At 40.0% G+C, this 19,291-nt stretch overlaps 2 protein-coding genes across 23 annotated transcripts in view; one reads left to right on the forward strand and one right to left on the reverse strand.

Moving 5' to 3' along the window:
• VTI1A (vesicle transport through interaction with t-SNAREs 1A) overlaps positions 1-597 on the reverse strand; it is a 380,208-nt gene extending 379,611 nt beyond the window's left edge. For all 20 annotated transcript variants that reach the window (XR_002524575.2, XR_004177138.1, XR_001891551.3 and 17 more), the window contains exon 1: positions 124-597. Coding sequence is in view for 14 of the 20 variants with exons in the window: in XM_017944318.3 (XP_017799807.1) it covers positions 124-217 (94 nt within the window). In the remaining 6 variants the exon portion in view is untranslated. The remainder of the gene's footprint in view (positions 1-123) is intronic.
• Positions 598-630: 33 nt separating this feature from the next.
• Positions 631-17,511, forward strand: ZDHHC6 (zinc finger DHHC-type palmitoyltransferase 6). Of its 3 annotated transcripts, none has more exons than XM_009215345.3 (11): positions 631-1,003; positions 1,965-2,444; positions 4,333-4,424; positions 5,599-5,758; positions 7,237-7,398; positions 9,409-9,462; positions 13,344-13,511; positions 14,528-14,569; positions 15,284-15,429; positions 15,519-15,565; positions 16,904-17,511. In XM_009215345.3, exons 2-11 carry the CDS (start codon positions 2,178-2,180, stop codon positions 17,005-17,007), a joined length of 1,242 nt encoding a protein of 413 aa, XP_009213609.1. In that variant the 5' UTR covers positions 631-1,003; positions 1,965-2,177; the 3' UTR covers positions 17,008-17,511. The 3 variants fall into 3 exon arrangements, with proteins under 3 accessions (XP_009213609.1, XP_003904309.1, XP_017799805.1); XM_003904260.3 differs by having other exon boundaries at positions 636-885; XM_017944316.3 differs by lacking the exon at positions 7,237-7,398 and having other exon boundaries at positions 636-885.
• Positions 17,512-19,291: the final 1,780 nt, after the last annotated feature.

Genomic DNA, 19,291 nt, shown 5'->3' on the forward strand with positions numbered 1-19,291 from the left:
GAACAGCCAGCACCACCCACTCCAGCCTCGCGCCTCACAGACACACTTGTTCGGGCGGCGTTCCACCGCCCGCACCCTCCCCGCGCTCCCCAGCACCCTCGCCCAGTCGGGCAGAGCTCTCACCAGGCGGGAGTCGTGGGACCCTCGCAATCTTGCTGGTGATCTCTGCAGTGAGCACCGCGAAGTCCTGCTCGTAACCTTCGAAGTCGGACGACATGACGGCTCCGGAACGAGTGGCCCAGGCCAAAGCCTAGGTCAGGGAAACGGCCTCGAGGGGCAGCGAGGGGCGCCGCGGCTTAGGAACCCCGGGAGGTGCCCCCGAAAGCAGAACGGAGAACCGGGAACAGCTCTCAACCCAGTCGCTTCCTGGTTGTTCGTCGCGATTTCGGTTCTCCGGAAATTGGGTTGCGTGCGTGCTTTATTTTCCGCTCCGTCTTTAAGATAATTAAGTTCGCTAAGGAAAAGCGCCCCAATTACTGGCCCCCCCAAAAAAGGTATGAAAATATGCAGGTTCTGAGGGATCACTAGGAGAGTTTTTTTTTCCCCTTCGTGTTCTGAGAATCGGCTCCGGATCCCCACGCTACAGGTCACAGGAACTTGCTTCCGGAGGGAAGTTTGAGGCGGCGAACCTCCGGAAGTGACAGTAACGGAGACTGCGCAGGGGTCCTGAGCGGGAGAGTCGCGACGAGGGCGCTGGTCGAGAGGCATTCGGCTTGTAGCAGGTCCCGCACTCCAACCTTTCGCGGCCAGGGTTTGCTCTCTGCTTGTCCTGGACTGAGGTGCCCATGACGGAGTTATCCAAGGAGGAAAAAATCTGTTCCGGGTGAGCCCAGGCCGCCCCGGATATGCGATGGCTGAAGAGCGGACACCAGGGACCACACTGAGGTGGGAGTCAAGGCAGGGAATATAAGCAGGATTTTGGTGGTCTTTGCCCCCCAAGAGTAGGAGCCGGCCCTCCTGAATGTTGAGACCGACCTGGCTTACTAGGATATTTCTTCCTTGGGTGAGGATTTATTTCTAAGCCCTGTGCTCGATGACTCGGGCGGGAAACTGAGGCACAAGTCAACAGCGTCTGCTCTGTGGTAGTCTGTATTATCTATGTAGCTCAGATCTTCTTCCAGATCTTCGGATCCTGTCCAGGCAGAGATGCCCTTTCACAAATCTCCCCCGAGCTCGCCGTCCTGCCTTCCGTTTCCCTCGCTCCAGGAGGCACTTCCTCTTCTTTCTTCCCTGGAATCTTCTAATTCGGGTTCTTCTCCTGTACTCTTTTGGTCATAATTTCACACACATCACACACACTCTCGCTCTCTCTTTCCTTCCTTTCCTGGCGTGCTCTCTTTGCTTTCACTCTCGCTCCTTTACTTTTGGGCCAGATTGACTGTTCTCTTGATGTTTGGGTGGCGGGATAGAGGGGAGACTGCAGGCAAATGGCATAGACCATGTCTGACTCACACTTGGCTTAATTCAAGACTTTAGAATTTCATAAAGGGAGTTCATTGACTTGCCTTCTATTCTGGTTCACCCGTTTGTGACCTTGGTCTAATCACTCAGCCTCTGTCAGCCAATTTCTATTCTGTGAAGAATTCGAAAACCGAATTAGATCAACTCTAAGGTCCTGGTTGTCAGTTCTAAAATTCTTTGTCTTCTCAAACTATTCACTAAGCGTTGGATGGTGACAGTCCCCTGAGAAGCTGAGAAGGAATAAAAACAACTATTTTGGAATCATGTATCCAGTTTGCATACCATTCAAACTTGTACCATATTTTGGATAAGTTAAAAGTAATTCTTTTTGCCATTTGACAAGATATGCATCCCAAAGTGTAGTGCACTTGTGAGATGCTGTGCTGTAGGTGTTTATTGTAGTTAACAAGTATGGTATGTAATAAACCGTTTTTTGCGGGGTTTTTTGTTTGATTTGTTTTGTTTTGTTTTTAACTGAACTTTCCTATTTTTGTTTTCTTTAGGTTGGGTTTGAGACCAAGATACTGGATTCTCCTAGTTAAGATAAAGAGCTTTGGGTGCCCGACAGTGAAAATGGTGTAATCTGCGTAACAGTTCACAGCTTGAAGGCATGACAGTTAAAGAACACACATGGACTTGTGGCACATGGAAATGTGCACACAGAAAAAGGACATCTATAATTCTTTAAAAGTAGGAAGGCGTTCTTCCTCGCCAAAATGGGTACATTCTGTTCAGTTATCAAGTTTGAAAATCTCCAAGAATTAAAGAGACTGTGTCACTGGGGTCCCATCATAGCCCTCGGTGTTATAGCAATATGTTCTACAATGGCCATGATTGACTCAGTGTTGTGGTATTGGCCCTTACATACAACTGGAGGAAGTGTGAATTTCATCATGTTGATAAATTGGACTGTCATGATTCTTTATAATTACTTCAATGCCATGTTTGTCGGTCCGGGTTTTGTCCCTCTGAGGTGGAAACCGGTAAGAAAGATTCTGTAAGACAATGAACTTTAATGATAATCACATATTTGGTTTTTGCCTTATTTGCTAACAAATAATACCAAACACAGCCTACTGTTTGTTCTCATAGAGACTAAGTGTATTACTCTAATCACTGATCACTTAGGCTCGGAGACTTTATTTCATATCTGTTTGAACAAATTGATCCAAAATAGCATTTTCCAAAGCAATTTTATTGAATATTTGTTCTCCTTTAAAAAAAAGATGGAGGTGGGGTGGGTTCATGGTCAAAAGTTTAGGAAACATCACATGTCATACACAGTGAGGCTTGGCTGTAGGACCTTTTTTCATGTAATACTTTTTTTTTTTTTTTTTTGAGACGGAGTCTCGCTCTGTCGCCCAGGCTAGAGTGCAGTGGCCGGATCTCAGCTCACTGCAAGCTCCGCCTCCTGGGTTCACGCCATTCTCCGGCCTCAGCCTCCCGAGTAGCTGGGACTACAGGCGCCCGCCACCTCGCCCGGCTACTTTTTTGTATTTCTTAGTAGAGACGGGGTTTCACCGTGTTAGCCAGGATGGTCTCGATCTCCTGACCTCGTGATCCACCCGTCTCAGCCTCCCAAAGTGCTGGGATTACAGGCTTGAGCCACCGCGCCCGGCCCATGTAATACTTTTAACATCCCTTAGAACTGAGAAAAACGCTTTAGAAACTGCTGGTTTAAATCATAAAGTTTTAAAATCATTGCACTGAAAATTTAGCATTGAGAAGTATAGTCCAAATCCATTTATAGTTTAAAAACTACTGGGAAGTTTATGCTTCTGAATGTCCGTGTTTCCTGCTAAGGGACGTCACCTGACGGCTTGTCAGAAAGGCAGAATCTTGGGCTCCACTTCAGACCTACTGAATCAGAACCTTTATTTTAATAAAGTGTCCAGGTGATTCTTAGGTATATTAAAGTTTGGGAAACACTGGTGTATATCGTGTGCTGTGTACTATTCAAAATGAGTACAGAGAAGGGCCAGACACAATTTGAATTCTGAAAGAGCTTATAACCTAAGCAAGAAACAAACGCACTTGTGCAAATCACTAAACTATTAAGTAGAATGTGATGGGTGCTGTTAAAGTTAGAAGAATTGAGCATTTTCAGTTGGGGACCTGAGGGAGGAGTGGGTATTTCCAAAGGAGATGGGGAAGAGGGCGTGCAGGTTGAGAGAATGGTGGGGGCACATATTCAGAAGCAATGGACAGCCCTGTGTGGCTGGGGAAAGACTATGTAGTGCAGAGACAGCTGAAACAAAGGCAGATCGTGATGGTCTGAAATACATGAGAAATTGTAGACCATAGAGAGTGTTAGGGGTTTTCAGGCAGAGTCTGACACGGTCAGAGTTGGGTTATAGGAATGTTATTTTGACAATACATGGTTTGTGCTAAAGAAAAACTACAGTAAAGGAAACTAGTTAGGAAGTGATTAAAGTGATAAAAATGATTAAAATGGCTCAAGAAAGGGGTAGTGACAGGGGTAATGTCAAGGAGGGAGCAGATTTCAGTAAGAGTATCAACTCATGCTTAACTCCTCCCTCTAAAATACCTGCCAAGTTGTCAGCTGCCTTTTTCTAACTCCTCCATCCGCTAAGAATTGGGGTAAGTAGAACCAACTATGACATTGAATTTAGATGGAGCACAGGGAAGAAACATTTAAAAGGACTGCGTAATTGGGAAAGTGATGCTGCTCTTACCAGAAAATTGTTATATAAAAATATAAAATATTCTTATATATCCTCAAATAAGAGGACTGGAAGTGCAAGTTAAGATTCCCTCCTTCCCCTGTCTCCCATAAAAGAAAATCATACCTTTGGAATCATACTTGGGTTCAAGTATCTGATGCATTTTTGTTTCTGTTTTGCTGCCAAGGAAATTTCTCAGGATACCATGTATCTCCAGTATTGTAAAGTCTGCCAAGCATACAAGGCACCACGTTCACATCACTGCAGAAAGTGTAACAGGTACCTGTCTTTCTTGCTGTTCAGAGAGGATTGATCAACTAATTACTAATGTTTTCATTGTTCCTTCTACTACATTAGTGCTACTTCTATTCACTGCAAGGTTGCCATATTATAAAAAATACTGTCAAAATACTTGTATCCATAATCGCCATTTTATACTTAAATTATCCAGATAATGAATAGATTTAATTCTTCTTTGTTACAAGTGAAAAGCTTTTCTGGAAAAATACAGATTTACTTTGCCTCTTGTCCTGCGAGAACAAGGGGAAAATTATACTTTAAGTTTGTTTCCAGATATCAAGATTAATTGTGTTAGTCAGCTGCCATCTGGCCTAACTTTAGAATTGTTCTGAGTCTAAATTATAAGGGAGATCTGCTTTCCCCATGACTTATTGACAAACATTTACACTGTATACAAATCTAATAATCCAGGTGCCTGTTATCACAAATGTTTTAATATCAAAAACTTAATCAGAAGAAAACTATTAAAAATGTGAAATAATCTGTGACCTTTTTTAATGAACAGCTGTAATCACTGATTAGTAAGAAATTTAGAGAACTATTGAAAGCAAATGAAGTTTTATTTGAGGCCAGAACATTGTCTTCTATCAACAGTAAGGAACAGATGCACGGCAAGACTTTGCTTATTATACCATATCTTATATTCTGGAGTTTGCTTGCTTAGCTCAGAGATCCATTAGCTAAAGGATACTATGAGAACAGGAAGGAAGTTACATGTGTCTGTTTGAGTCCATTAACCCCAATGGAGGTTTATAAGGGATTTGTTGAGTCTGCTGTAGGTCACTTAGGTCACTGCACTTACAAGCTGGAAGAAAACCAGGAACCATGCTCATTTCTTTCTAAGGAGCATTATAAAGAGACCCTCTTTCAGTGGGTCTCCTGACTTCTTTAAACAGATACTTGTAGCTGACATCTTTTCCTCAGAAGCTGTTAGAAAGCCTGCCCTTTCCTGTGCTGTTCAGAATTTAAAAGGAGTCACTGTTCATAATTGTGTAAAAGCTCATAAAGATTTTTCTTCCTGTTCCATGAAGTATAATTCTCCCATAGCTCATGGACATGCTGGATTCCTATTTGCTTGATCTTTTGAAGACCAAAGTTATTTGAAGTAGACAGGATTTTCTGCCTCATGTTTCATGTAAATTTTTCTTGTTAGATGTGTGATGAAGATGGACCATCACTGTCCTTGGATCAACAACTGTTGTGGTTACCAAAATCATGCTTCGTTCACACTGTTTCTCCTTTTAGCACCACTGGGTTGTATCCATGCTGCTTTCATTTTTGTGATGACTATGTACACACAGCTTTATAATCGGGTAAGTGAAAATGAAAATGTTTTGTTATAAAATCATCCATGCAAGATTAAATGGTAGTTATCAACATTTAAGAGTTTCATTTGGAAATATGCTTTCTGTGATTTAGTTGGGGAAATAGAACTTTGTTTTACTGATATATCGGTTCCTTTTTAGAAAGCATTAAAACTTAAATTTTGAGATGAGGATAGATTATTTCTTCTGAAAACTTACCTTACATGCTTTAGATGAAGCTGATAAATATTTTAATACTTTATATGTAATTTGTTAGACTTCAAACTTAATAGTTATGGAAAGAATAGTGGGAAGAAAGACAACACTAGTGCTTCCTACTTCCATCCCATTCATGTGGCAAGTTGTAGTTCTTTGTTCATTTCTGATTCTAGTGCCCTGGAAGGTGGCTCATGGAGCAGATACATACCATAAAATATAAACAGATTAAACCAGCAAGAGATCAAGTTGATTTATGGGCAAGTAGTCATGAGATAAAGGTCAGGGGACACAAACAAAACTCCCTAAAGAGGCCTCGAAAGTAAACGAGAAACACACACCTGATGGGACTGCCAAACTGTAGAGTCTGTCTTTTGGGGAGGGGACAGCCCATATTTGATCTGCAAGCTTTTGATGTTTGGAAAATCTAGCCCAGAACAATCTGAAAATCTGGATTTTTATGTGAAATCTCTTGATTTTTAAATGTTGGCACCTAATTCTGAATGTTGAAACTTTATGCAGGCCAGGCAGCACACATCTGCCTGCATTTTATCAGTTCTTCACCACTGTTTGTAAAACACGAGGGAAGAAACTACTGAATCCTAGGCAGCGCTTGTCACCGTGGAAGAATACTGCAGCGTAGAATAGCAAGGAGAAGAGAGAAGACATAGTTCTGGTTTAGATTAGTGTCTAGTGTTGTCTATGCATGTTGATGTTGGTAAGGTCTCCTTGACACTTACTGAGGAAACAACAACAATGAAAAGTAACATTTGAGAAAACTAAGAATGATACCCTGCACATCGGTCTGAGCTCGTTACAATATTAATTAAAAATAGCTGGCCAGAGCAGTGGCTCACGCCTGTAATCCTAGCACTTTGGGAGGCCGAGGCAGTGTGGTTCACAAGGTCAGGAGTTCGAGAGCAGCCTGGCCAATCTGGTGACACCCTGTCTCTACTAAAACTACAAAAAATTAGCCAGGTGTGATGGTACACGCCTGTAGTCCCAGCTACTCAGGAGGCTGAGGCAAGAAAATCGCTTGAACCCGGGAGGTGGAGGTTGCAGTGAGTCAAGATCACGCCACTGCACTCCAGCCTGGGCGACAGAGTGAGACTCCGACTCAAATAAATAAATAAAATAAAAATAGCTGTGTTTGCTTTGGCCACAGGGCCATGTTGTCATCTCTTTGATCAAGTTATTTTACATGTCACAGTAGAGTCTGACCAGTTACCATAACCAAATATTTTGTGTGTGTGCTGTTGTTGCTGTGATAGCTCACCTTTGGGTGGAACACAGTGAAGATTGACATGAGTGCAGCCCGGAGAGATCCTCTTCCAATTGTTCCATTTGGATTAGCTGCATTTGCTACCACCTTGTTTGCCTTGGGATTAGCTTTAGGAACAACCATAGCTGTTGGGATGTTGTTTTTTATCCAGGTAAGCATCTCAGTTACCTCTAGTCAAAAGTGTCAAGTTGTTGGGACTGATTGAACAAGAAAGAGATAAAGACTGTATTTAAGTGTGCAGTATGAAATGGAAATTATTTTTGCGTATTTCATTTAGGTAACTAATCTCCTGTGTATTCTTAAGATAATTTTGATTTAATTTTGCCAGAATTTCTAGGTATTGATTTAGTTTTTCAAATGTTAACTTGAAGTTAGGCAAGTTCTGGAGCACTTCAAAATTGAGAGAGCACTTCTCACCTGTACGGTCTCTCTTGCTCTTCACCTCCACCCCAATAGAGGAGTCCGACAGATGATTAATTCATTGATTCTCAAAAAGGTTAAGTGACTTACCCAATGTCACCCATTCATATACTTGGTAAACATTAATGTTATTTTATAATAGTATCTATTTAATAATAGTAGTAATCATAATATAGCTAACATTTATTGAGCACTTATTATGTGTAAGGCACTGTTTTAGGCACTTTACATGTATTAGCTCATTTAATCTCCGTAACAGCCCTATGATAAAGATGCTATTTAATGCCTACTCTGATGAATCATTCTGCTAATTTCTGAGGCTACAAAAATGATAATGAAGAGGTAGCTGCCCTTAGGAACTGACAGTTAATATTAAACAGTTAATCCAGGGCCATATGTCATAGATTTATGTGCACAGTGCTATGAGAGCACAGAGGAGGACCTGGCTCTGAAGGGACCAAAAACCATTTTTTTTTTTTTTTTTTTTGAGATGGAGTCTCACTCTGTCGTCCAGGCTAGAGTCCAATGGTGCGAACTCAGCTCACTGCAACCTCCGCCTTCCGGGTTTAAGCAGTTCTCTGCCTCAGCCTCCCAAGTAGCTGGGATTACAGGCGCCTGCCACCACACCCGGTTAATTTTTGTGTTTTTAGTGGAGACAGAGCTTCACCATCTTGGCCAGGCTGGTCTTGAACCCCTGACTTTGTGATCCACCTGCCTCGGCCTCCCAAAGTGCTGGGATTATAGGCGTGAACCACTGCGCCCAGCCCAAAAACCATTCTTATGACTTATTGCATTCACGTAATTCTTTCATTGATTCATTGAAGGCCTACTGTGGGCCAGGTATTATCCACTAGGCCCTTGGAATAGAATGAGGACTCCTGGGCCAAAGCTGTTTATTTTTGTTGTTGTTGTTTGTTTGTTTGTTCGTTTGTTTTGAGACGGAGCCTGACTCTGTTGGCCCAGGCTGGAGTGCCATGGCACGATCTCAGCTCATTGCAGCCTCCGCCAAGGCTGTTTCTAACATACTACACTGTCTCTCTGAAGGCACAGCCAGACTTTAAGGGAACTCTTGGTTTTAAAATAATCTGGTTTTGTTTATACTTTATTATCGTCTACTAGCCTAGGACCAAATTCTTTGAAAAATTTTCCCCAATGCCTCTAATTTAGAATCATATTAGAAATAAACTAAGATCCTATAATATAAAAGCCTGTATATGTGGAATCAGTCATACCTAGGAAAATCAAATGATAGAATAAAGACTGAATACATTCATTATTTTTAAGGCAAGTGAAATATTGAGGTTGACTGAAATGAGTCACTGTTACTTCTCATAAATAAATTAATCATAAATTTAAAGTTAGTTAAAAATAATGATAAAAGATTTTAATAGCAAATTACAAGTAAGCACTGATTAAATGGATTATATCAGTGTTTTATTAATACTCGCAAAACCTTGCTCTGAAAATAGTACTTATGACATGAAGTTTGATTACCATACTAGGTTCAGATTTGATTATGGATAGGTGTAATCATTGTTTCGGAGAGGTACTGTGGTGCAGTAGTTAAGAACGAGGACTTCGGAGTCAGATGGCTGACGTGGTAATTGTGGTACTTAACCTCTGTTTTCCTTGGTATCTTTATGGAATGGAGTAATAAAAGCTGTCTCAGAGAATTATGAATATGATAATCTTAAAGAAACCAAGGTCACATTATTAAATTTTACTATCATTTAATTTCCAGATGAAAATAATTCTCAGAAACAAAACTTCTATTGAGTCATGGATTGAAGAGAAGGTAAGTTTTAATTGTTTCTTCAATATTAAAAAAGTATATTAATAAAGGACTGGCAAAGTCCTCAATGTTAATAAAGTCTGTTAATAGACCGGATTAACGAAAAGTGCCTGAAAGTGAAAACATGGCTGCCAAATGGCTACCATAAGTCATTTGCATGCCACATAAAAGGTGAATATAGGAAACATTTTTGTTCGTTCTATAACTCCCACAGAAATGTGCCTCTCATACACCCTGAGTGGTTACAGAGGCCTAAGCCATACGTCAAACCATCTGTTCGTTCTCTCTTAGACTAGAGGAGAAAGCAACCCATTTGGAAAGGAGCTTCCACCCTACCAAGCTGCCATCAAGTTTTTCTCAATGTTTTAGACATTCAATGAAGCTCCTAACATTTAGCTCATCACAGACCTCACAGCCTCCAATACTTCATGCTGTCCATTGTGATTCTAGCGTGAAACACAAATCTGACTACCCTGCTCCCTGTTTAAAACTTCTCAGAGCCTCACCATTCCTGTGGCAGGGATTGAAACCCACATACCTGCAGGGTCTGGGCAGATAACGTCCATGAAGGGGAGCAAGCCTGTATACCAAAGAGTTGCCTGGCAGACCAAGCTGATTGTTGCCAGAGGGGAATATTCACAATTTCCAAATTACAAAATAGGGAGAAGAATAGCATCGTTTTATATCTTTACAAATCTCTTTAGTGTCTGACTTAAGAGAAGACAGTTGGATTCTCACTTCTGCATTCAGTCTGTTGAGATGTATTGCTTCGATTGAAGTATGTGAAGATCCAGCCTCACACAGATAAGTAGGTAGAAAAGGATAGAGTATTTTAATAGGCCTTTTACATGATAATAGTGGATGTTCTTCCATATTACATTGAAAACTTGACAAGTGATATTTCTTATCAGTAAGATTTGTATACCTTTTTATTTTAAAACTCATCAGCCTATCTTGCTCTTTGAATGAATCTTTTACCAGTATGTGGTTTTATGTAACATCAGGCATTGGTCATTTGGGAGATACTGATTTACGGGGTTATGTAGATTTTCCAAACGTTAAACACCTTTCGTTATACAATATCCCAAAACTGCATTCACTTATGTCAATATATTAGTTTTATAAGAAAAAAATCCTTAAGTATTGGAAAGCTGTCAAGCTCACAGTGGTAGATGCAAGTTTTTTTGTTTTTTTTTTTAATTCTAATATGCATTTGAAAGCCTTATTTTTTTATTATCAACCCATACTGTCAGTCAGTTCCCTTGAAGTGACTGCCTGACTGTTCATTTTGGAGAAAATGTTCACCAAGTACTAAAGTCCAAATAACCTTAGTTTGCTACATTACTCATTCTTTCAAGTAAAAATAGTGTTACATTAAAAAAGCTGGCTCTACAGCTTTTGTTACCTTACAGCTTAACGACTGTTTTCCTTGAGATGATCATTCTACTTGGGCACGCTTTATGTATACTTCTCATTTTGTCACACAGACTGTTAAAAATAAAGAACATCTCCTTGAAAATTGAGATTTAATGTTTAAAAATAACTTTTACTGCTTCATCAAGGACGTTCTTACGTGAAATTGCTCATAATGACTACCAACACAGTTTGGTGCCACTGCCTTGGTTTCTGCTAAGATGCCAACAGTTTTATTCACCATTGCAAATGTCAACACAACGAAAAGACAAATGACATTTCAGTGTTATTATGAAAATAGCTTGGCCTTAATGACTAGCAAGAAAATGTCTTGAAAACTCAAAGTGATCTTCAAAGCATGCTTTGAGAGCCACTGATGTACAGGTTTTAGGTGTGAGCTTCTTAGCTTCTACATAAATAAGACCTTTTATGACTTCTTTTTTTGTTTTTTGGCGACGGAGTCTCACTCTGTTGCCCAGGCTGGAGTGCAGTGGCACAATCTTGGCTCACTGCAACCTCCACCTCCTGGGTTCAAGTGATTCTCCTTCCTTAGCCTCCCAAGTAGCTGGGATTAAAAGATGTATGCCACCACGCCCAGCTAAGTTTTGTATTTTTAGTAGAGACAGGCTTTCACCATGTTGGCCAGGCTGGTCTCAAACTCCTGACCTCAAGTAATCCACCCATCTCGGCCTCCCAAAGTGCTGGGATTACAGGCATGAGCCACTGCACCCAGCCGACTTCTTTTTATCTACTTCTCCTGCCTCATTTCCTATCCTTCTCTACACTGTCTGTCACACTTGATACTAAATTACTCATAGTTTGTACATCTTATGCTGCTGTATCCTTGCACATGTTGTTCCCTCTGCCTAGAATGCTCTTCACTCTCGTTTTGCCTGATTTCTTCCTTCTCAAGACTTAGTTAAGGTATTGTTTCTCCCAAGGACCCTTCCTGGACATTCCCTAGACTTGGCTAAGTACTTTTTGTTTCCTTTGTTCCCTTTTCCCATAGCATCTACCACACCCCTTCGTCACCTTTTAACACACAATATTGATAGAATCCTAACTTCATGGAGTGTTTCTGTTAGGCAAAGACATGTCTTAGTCATTTTATAAATTACTCTTGTATTTACCAGTTTTTCTTTGTAAATAGCCTAGATCTCTGTTCTTTGAAATTCAGTCCATTTTGAAGACTCTGAAGCTTTTGTTTATAAAAAAGAAAAAAATTATTCTTTACTTTCTGGGGAGGATGAATTTATATAATTTAGTAGATTCATATGCATTATAGTTTAATAATTATTTTAGTAAATAGTTAACTTTCATATCACTTAACAGATAATTGCAATAACATTTTCCATAAAACATTGTCCCCTGATAATCAAATATTTCAAAATATCATTTCTGATAAGCATAATAAATATATTGACATTAGATTAACATTTTTTTTTATTATTTTTGCTAATGACCAAGGCTCCTTATAAACCGATGCTACATTTAGAAATTACTTCAGATGAGACTGAGTATGCTCAGTGGTATGGCCATACACTAGAAATTATTTCCGAATTGGCACTTTATTGCTGAGTAAAAAATTCAAACAAATGACCATATTAAATTTATAGGAAATTTCTAGAAATTACCAGGTACTATCTACAACAAATTTGAAGGGTTTGTACACTTATTGTTAAAATAAATAATGTATCTTTGTACCACTAGGTGTCAGTGGAACTTAAGAAATCCAAAGCCAGTTTATTTCCTTAAGTTAAAGCTAACAGTTTAAATGCGTGGAATATAATTTATGCAAGCTGAATAGTTATGTACATGCATAATATGTACATATAAATGCATATATAAATGAGTATGTATACATGTGTGATAGTATAAAAAAGAAAGAAGATCTCCTGTATATACCTGCTAGCTTTAAAAAATGTTTTTCATAAAACAACTCTCCTATTACACTTTTCCTGGCCATTCCCATGGGCATCACTGCCACCCAGGATACAACTGTTACTTTCTGATACAACTGTTACATTCTGATGCACACCACAGAACAGTTCTATCTTGACTAAAACAGTTCCATCCTGAATAAACCCTTACCTTTCTCCTGAATCTGTTTATCAGCATCCCTTCTGTATACCTGAATTGTTTTGTATTGCTGAACAACCAGGAGCATTGAGGACTTTTTATATATGATATAAAGTTAGCTAACTCTTTTAGTAAGCCTTTATGAGTGCTTATTCCTAAAGAAACCCTGTCAGATATTTCCTAGGTAATCGTGTACAAGGTTGGTGTTCTGTATCAAGTTCTTCCTGTACTGTGATGAAGTTGTCTATTGCTTCCGTGTACACTAATATTACAGCGAGGAGGAATTATTTTTATGAATGCTAGAAACTTGAGAAGTAGGTGTTCTCAATAATATATTACTGAAGGCCACTTAGACAGAGGCAGCGGCCATCTTATATCTTTGTTACCCACAGGCTAAAGATCGAATTCAGTATTATCAACTAGATGAAGTCTTTGTTTTTCCATATGATATGGGAAGTAGATGGAGGAACTTTAAACAGGTATTTACGTGGTCAGGGGTCCCTGAAGGAGATGGACTTGAGTGGCCAGTAAGAGAAGGCTGTCACCAATACAGCTTAACAGTGAGTATTTTTGTTAAATAGCCCTTCCTTTTTGCCTCACCTTCTTTCCCTTAACTCCCCCTCAACTCAAGTGACATGTTGTAGTAAAATAAGTAATACGAATGTTTTCATTCTGTCAAAATGAATCTAATAATTCTAAATCTCTCCTTATATCATGTCTCTCCCTGTATTTCAGTATCTCCTTAACTCTCTATACCTGTGAGATAAAGTCCTGATCCCTTAACATAGTTTTATGAAATCTGACCAAAAATTACCTTCCACCTTACAGTATCATATGAATGCCTTATACATTCCTGTCACCCAACTTTGCCCACAATTTTTTCATCTTACATGACCTCCACTCTATCTAAAATTATTAAGACTCGTTCCAGTCTTACCTCTTCCATAAAGTCTAACTTAACCCCCGTAGACTCATCTGAATTTGGCATTTAATCACATACTACTCTATGGTAGCTCACGAAGTCTCATTTTTTTATTTAATTCTGGTATCTTATATCTGTAACATCATAAGATTCTAGGACAGAGATCATGAGTTATCTTTATTTCTCCTATTATATCTAATATAGTGCTATTTAATAGTAGCTCTGTCAAAATAAGCTATAATGATGACTTTTATTCATTCATTCAACTTCATTATTAAATGTTCTTCATTATTCATTTGTAGCGTGTCTGCTATGTCTCTACAGAATCAGTGAATCTCAGTGTTTTCACCTGAGAAGCTTCATGAGGGCAGAGAATATACTCCCTGATCCCTGGGCCACAGTAAGCACTCTAGGAATATACACAGATGAGGATGTTAGAGAGTGAATAGCGAGAAGAAAACCTCGCTCTCAGCCCCTGGCTCTTAGCATAGGGCCCTTTTTCCATGCTGAAACAACCTGTGGCCTTTAAATTATCAGCAACTTGAAATGCTGGAAAATTGGGGGTTTGCCGTATCACTTTGACAGTTGATGAGGAAAGGCTATTTTTCAACATTGAGACAAGAGATTTCATTTTTTTCTTTTTATTTCTTCCAGATAGAACAGTTGAAACAAAAAGCAGATAAGAGAGTCAGAAGTGTAAGTACTTCTTTTGCAGTGGTAATGTTTTTTTCTTTTGTTAGGCTCTGTACTTCCATACAGTTTTTTTAATTGACTGACTAGAAACCAATTGTTGGCTTTTATTAAATAGTATTCCTTAATACATTTGTTGAAATTTGATGCAGTTAACTTTTGTTTTTATTTAAATAGTTGGGGCTAGAGGTTGGGAGGAATTTAGTCAATTTATATTGCCAACATAGCAAAATAATTATCCTCAATACAGCTCCTTAATGTGAAACCTATCCTTACAACTGTGTTGTTGGATATGATGGCCACCAGCCATATGTGGCTGTTTTATTTAAATTTGTTAAAATTAAATAAATTTAAAAATTCAGTTTCTTATTTGCGTTCACCACATTGTAAGTGCTCACTCAGTAGCTGCATGTGTCAAGTGCTGCTGCATTGGATAGCACACATACAGAACATTTCCATCGTAGCAGAATGTTCTCAGCCCTGCTCTAACTTTAATTCTTAGCTATGGGCTTGAAATGAAGAGTAAGAAAAGCCTTGAGAACTAGAAACATCAGTTGCTTCCCAGGGAAGGGGATGGGGAACTGGAAGGTTCCCCTAGAAGGGGAACTAGAAGGCTTGTCACTGGATATTTTGGATCTCCCTTTAAAATTTGAAATTCAGACTTAAAACTCAGATATCATGGGTGGATATTTAAAGGTTTCTTCTGATCACTGATGACAGGTTCGCTATAAAGTAATAGAAGATTATAGTGGTGCCTGCTGCCCTTTGAATAAAGGAATCAAAACCTTCTTCACAAGCCCCTGCACTGAAGAACCTCGAATACGGCTACAAAAAGGGGAATTCATTTTAGCCACAAGAGGTTTACGGTAAGTAATAGGAAGTACTGCATTTCTTATTCGATGACAAAATTAGTATATAGCCTAAAAAATTAACTTTAATGTTTTAAATATTTCAGATACTGGTTGTATGGAGACAAAATCCTTGATGATTCCTTTATAGAAGGTATGGAAATGGAACGACATGTTTAAAGGACCAGACTATTAGCAATAATTCCACATTTTACAAGAGTAACGTTTATAAACCAATCATGCCTAATGCATTAGGGGAACTGCATAAAAAGGCATATCACTAAGCAACAAAAGGAACCTCCTTATATATTTCTCTATAGCTCTTGTATTTTTCAGGTCTTTTTAATGATAGCTAACATTTGAGCTCATAACTATGTGACAAGTACTTGTGTAAGTGCTTCCCTTAAGGTGTAAAAGTCCCCAAAAGACCTCGGAGGTAGGCACTATCATTTACATTCTATGGAGGGAACTCTGAAGCACTGAGAGGCAACTTGCCCATAGCTATGCACTGAAAACAGATGGAGCAAGGGCTTAACCCCAAGCAGTCTGACTCCACATTCTGTGCATCAAACCCCTGTACTGTTTGCTCCCCCCACTTTGAATGAGCATTTCTCTTACTATAAAAACCAGTAGATTGAAACTTTGCGTACGTTTTTTTTTCCTTAATTTAAGTTTTATAATTGTTTCTTTTTAAAGTTAAGATTAGCTCGAGATGTTCTTTAAAAAACAGTTGGGGTTAATCATAAATTAACCTCTTATGACGGCCGTGATCTAGAAATGTATATGTTAGGCCAGGTGCGTGACTCATGCCTGTAATCCCAGGACTTTGGGAGACCAAGGCAGATGGATCACTTTAGGTCAGGAGTTCAAGACCAGCCTGGCCAACATGGTGAAACTCCATCTCTACTAAAAATATAAAAATTAGCTGGCATGGTGGCATGCGCCTGTAATCCCAGCTGCTCCGGAGGCTAAGGCAGGAGAATTGCTTGAACCCAGGAAGCGGAGGTTGCAATGAGCCGAGATTGTGCCACTGCACTCCAGCCTAGGTGACACAGCAAGACTCCATCTCAAAAAAAGAAAAAGAAATATGTATGTTAGAAAAAGTCTAAAAAGGAAATTTACAAAGACTACAAGAAGATAGTTCCCTAGAAAAGACATAGTGTGATGGTGTGCCAAAAACACCTTTCCTGAATCATACACATATAAATAAACACCCATACTGAGTTCCCCCCGACTCTAGCTAGGAGCTGTCTTTAACCACATTAGTCCCTATTCTGGATCATAGAATTTGGGAAATATCTGTTCCTAGCTTGTAATAAACATTTAAAAACCTTAATTTTTTTCCCCTTTAAACTGTGCTTATATTAGATAGCAAAGAGGGGAATAAAAGTCTGACTAAAAGTTTATTAATTTGAAGTAATAGGACTTACTGCTTTCAGTAATGTCACTCATCCATCAGACAATTTCACCTCAATTTCTTTTTCTCCCTCAGGTGTTTCAAGAATAAGGGGATGGTTCCCTAGAAAATGTGTGGAAAAGTGTCCCTGTGATGCTGAAACAGATCAAGCCCCAGAGGGCGAGAAGAAAAATAGATAGCTGCTGTTAAAATGAAATTATCCTTTAAGTCTGCTTAATTACTTGAAAATTGTACATATTACTAAAGAATTATGCAAAGAGCCTACTCTGGTTAAGATGTTCTTTTCCTCAAAGGTGCCCTAGTGCCATGATTTAAATATTTTTATTACCGTTTTGAAATGGAGAAGCCATTCTGCATATGCCTTTGATTTCCTGCCCCTCTTTACCACCTCTTCCTCCCCGGTAAAGGAAAAATATTTCACCCAAGTAAGTTAGCGGCAGTTTCTCTAGGATTTTCTTAGGCACTGCACACTCTGGACCTCACCTGCAGATACAGTTCCCCCCTTGCCAGGAGCATCTGCATGTGGTACTTCTCTTTTCCCTCAGTTGATATTTCTTATATGATATTCTAGATACTATAGAACTCAATTTGTCAGATTCAGTATAAGCTCAGATTTTGTTACCTGTCTTTTAATAATGCAAATTTTGTCAAATCAAATAAAGATCAATGGATGTTCTGTATAATCAGTTTTTACTTAAAGCATTTTTCTTTTTGCCAACTAAAAAGGTTCATCTTAGTTCCTTATGGAAAAACTGCTCTGCTGCCCTGTGGACAATTGGCATCTTAAAACATGTCTTAAGACATGACACACTTGCTTCAACATATTAACCCTATTAATGGGATATTGCAGTCATAGTGATGGCAGTGGATGGCAGCAGTGGCCCAAAGAGGGTTGAGGGGGAGCCATGATAGGCAGGAGCCAAGCATAGCTACAGCTGCCCAGTCATGGCTGCAGACCCGGGCATCCCTGTGCTCTAGGGGGCCCAGGGGAACCCCACCACCACCACCACCAACCACCTGGCCTCTCCCTGCTCCTGGCACTCGCTCTGGAGTAAAGGTGAGGCCAAGCCCGGGTGCTGTCGGGATCTGGCCAGGTGTTCGTGAGCTCTGAGTGGTGTTGACACACCGGCGCCCTGCTGCCTAGGCCCCCTCCGGGCTTTGGGCTGCCAGCCATAGAGGGTTCCAGCTGGTAAAGCAACACCCCAAGGATCCCATGGCAGTAGTGTTCTAGACTTTACACATAGTGATACCAAACTACTCATGTACCCTTGAGTAAAAAACTGAATCTGTGAGTGGTAGGATCCTAGCTGGTGGACTTGAATGCTTAAGTTGGGCTTGTCTAAACGTAAGAGTAGAATCACAGAAGGAAAGAGAAAGCCTATTTCTCTGGACTTCAGAAACCTTTCCAAGGCAGGGAATGTGACGCTTTGGGGGCCAGGCTTGTAATAGTTAAGGATAAGGGAAGAGCACTTGGGAATTCGGCAGTGAACAGACAAGTAAAATGTATGTAAGATGGAGTCATGTTATTGTGAAGCAAGAAGGTAGGACAGTCTTGAGTTGGCATTTGAAGCAGATGAGGGGACAAGTCATGTGCTTTGGGATATTTGCATTTTAGAGACAGCAGTAAGAACAAAAACAGGCTGGACCTGTGTCTGGCATGTTTGATACACAGGACGGTAACCGGTGAGGTTCAGCTGGAATGAGTGAGGGGAGAAAAGGAAAGTAAGTGAAGGCGAGAAGGTTAAAGTGATAACGGGAGCTAGACTTAAAAGTTAATTCCTGCCTACCCTTTTGTTTCAGATACTCAAGAATAGACATTTCTTTGGCTTTTCTGGGCTCAAAGTCTAGAAAGCCCATCCAAGAACATTCTCTTTAACTCCAGTTGGAGGCCAGAAAAGAATACTATTAATATTCAAGATTAATTAGAGTACAACAAAGATGGTAAGAGAATGGATATGACTTGGGCTCAGTTGGAGTTTTGGCTCAGCTGATGTTTGTTTTATTCTTTACAGCTATTGGATAAGAAGGGTTGGTCTTCAGAACTTTTCTTCGGTAGTTAACCTGTTTGCAGACTAGAATCATCTGGGGATCTCTTTAACAATCCCAGTGCCCAGGCTGTATCCGGCCATTTAAGCCAGAATCTCTGGAGTGGCACCCCAGGCGTTAGTGTCTTTTTTTTTTTTTTTTTTTTTTAAGACAGAGTCTCGCACTTTTGCCCAGGCTGGAGTGCAGTGGTGCAATCTCAGCTCACAGCAAGCTCCGCCTCCCGGGTTCACGCCATTCTCCTGCCTCAGCCTCCTGAGTAGCTGGGACTACAGGCGCCCGCTACCACGCCCAAGTAATTTTTTTGTATTTTTAGTAGAGATGAGGTTTCACCGTGTTAGCCAGGAAGGTCTTGATCCCCTGACCTCATGATCTGCCCGTCTCAGCCTCCCAAAGTGCTGGGCATTAGTGTCTTTTTAA

Source organism: Papio anubis, chromosome 11 (genome assembly GCF_008728515.1).
Source record: "Papio anubis isolate 15944 chromosome 11, Panubis1.0, whole genome shotgun sequence".
Classification (NCBI taxonomy): domain Eukaryota; kingdom Metazoa; phylum Chordata; class Mammalia; order Primates; family Cercopithecidae; genus Papio; species Papio anubis.

What these genes read in the sequence shown, in the direction of transcription:
- ZDHHC6 (XM_009215345.3), top strand. Translation starts at nt 2,178, where the DNA reads ATGGGTACATTCTGTTCAGTTATCAAGTTTGAAAATCTCCAAGAATTA. An exon ending in TCCCTCTGAGGTGGAAACCG is followed by an intron (nt 2,445 to 4,332) that starts GTAAGAAAGATT and finishes TTTGCTGCCAAG; the next exon opens with GAAATTTCTCAGGATACCAT. An exon ending in GGATGTTGTTTTTTATCCAG is followed by an intron (nt 7,399 to 9,408) that starts GTAAGCATCTCA and finishes TTTAATTTCCAG; the next exon opens with ATGAAAATAATTCTCAGAAA.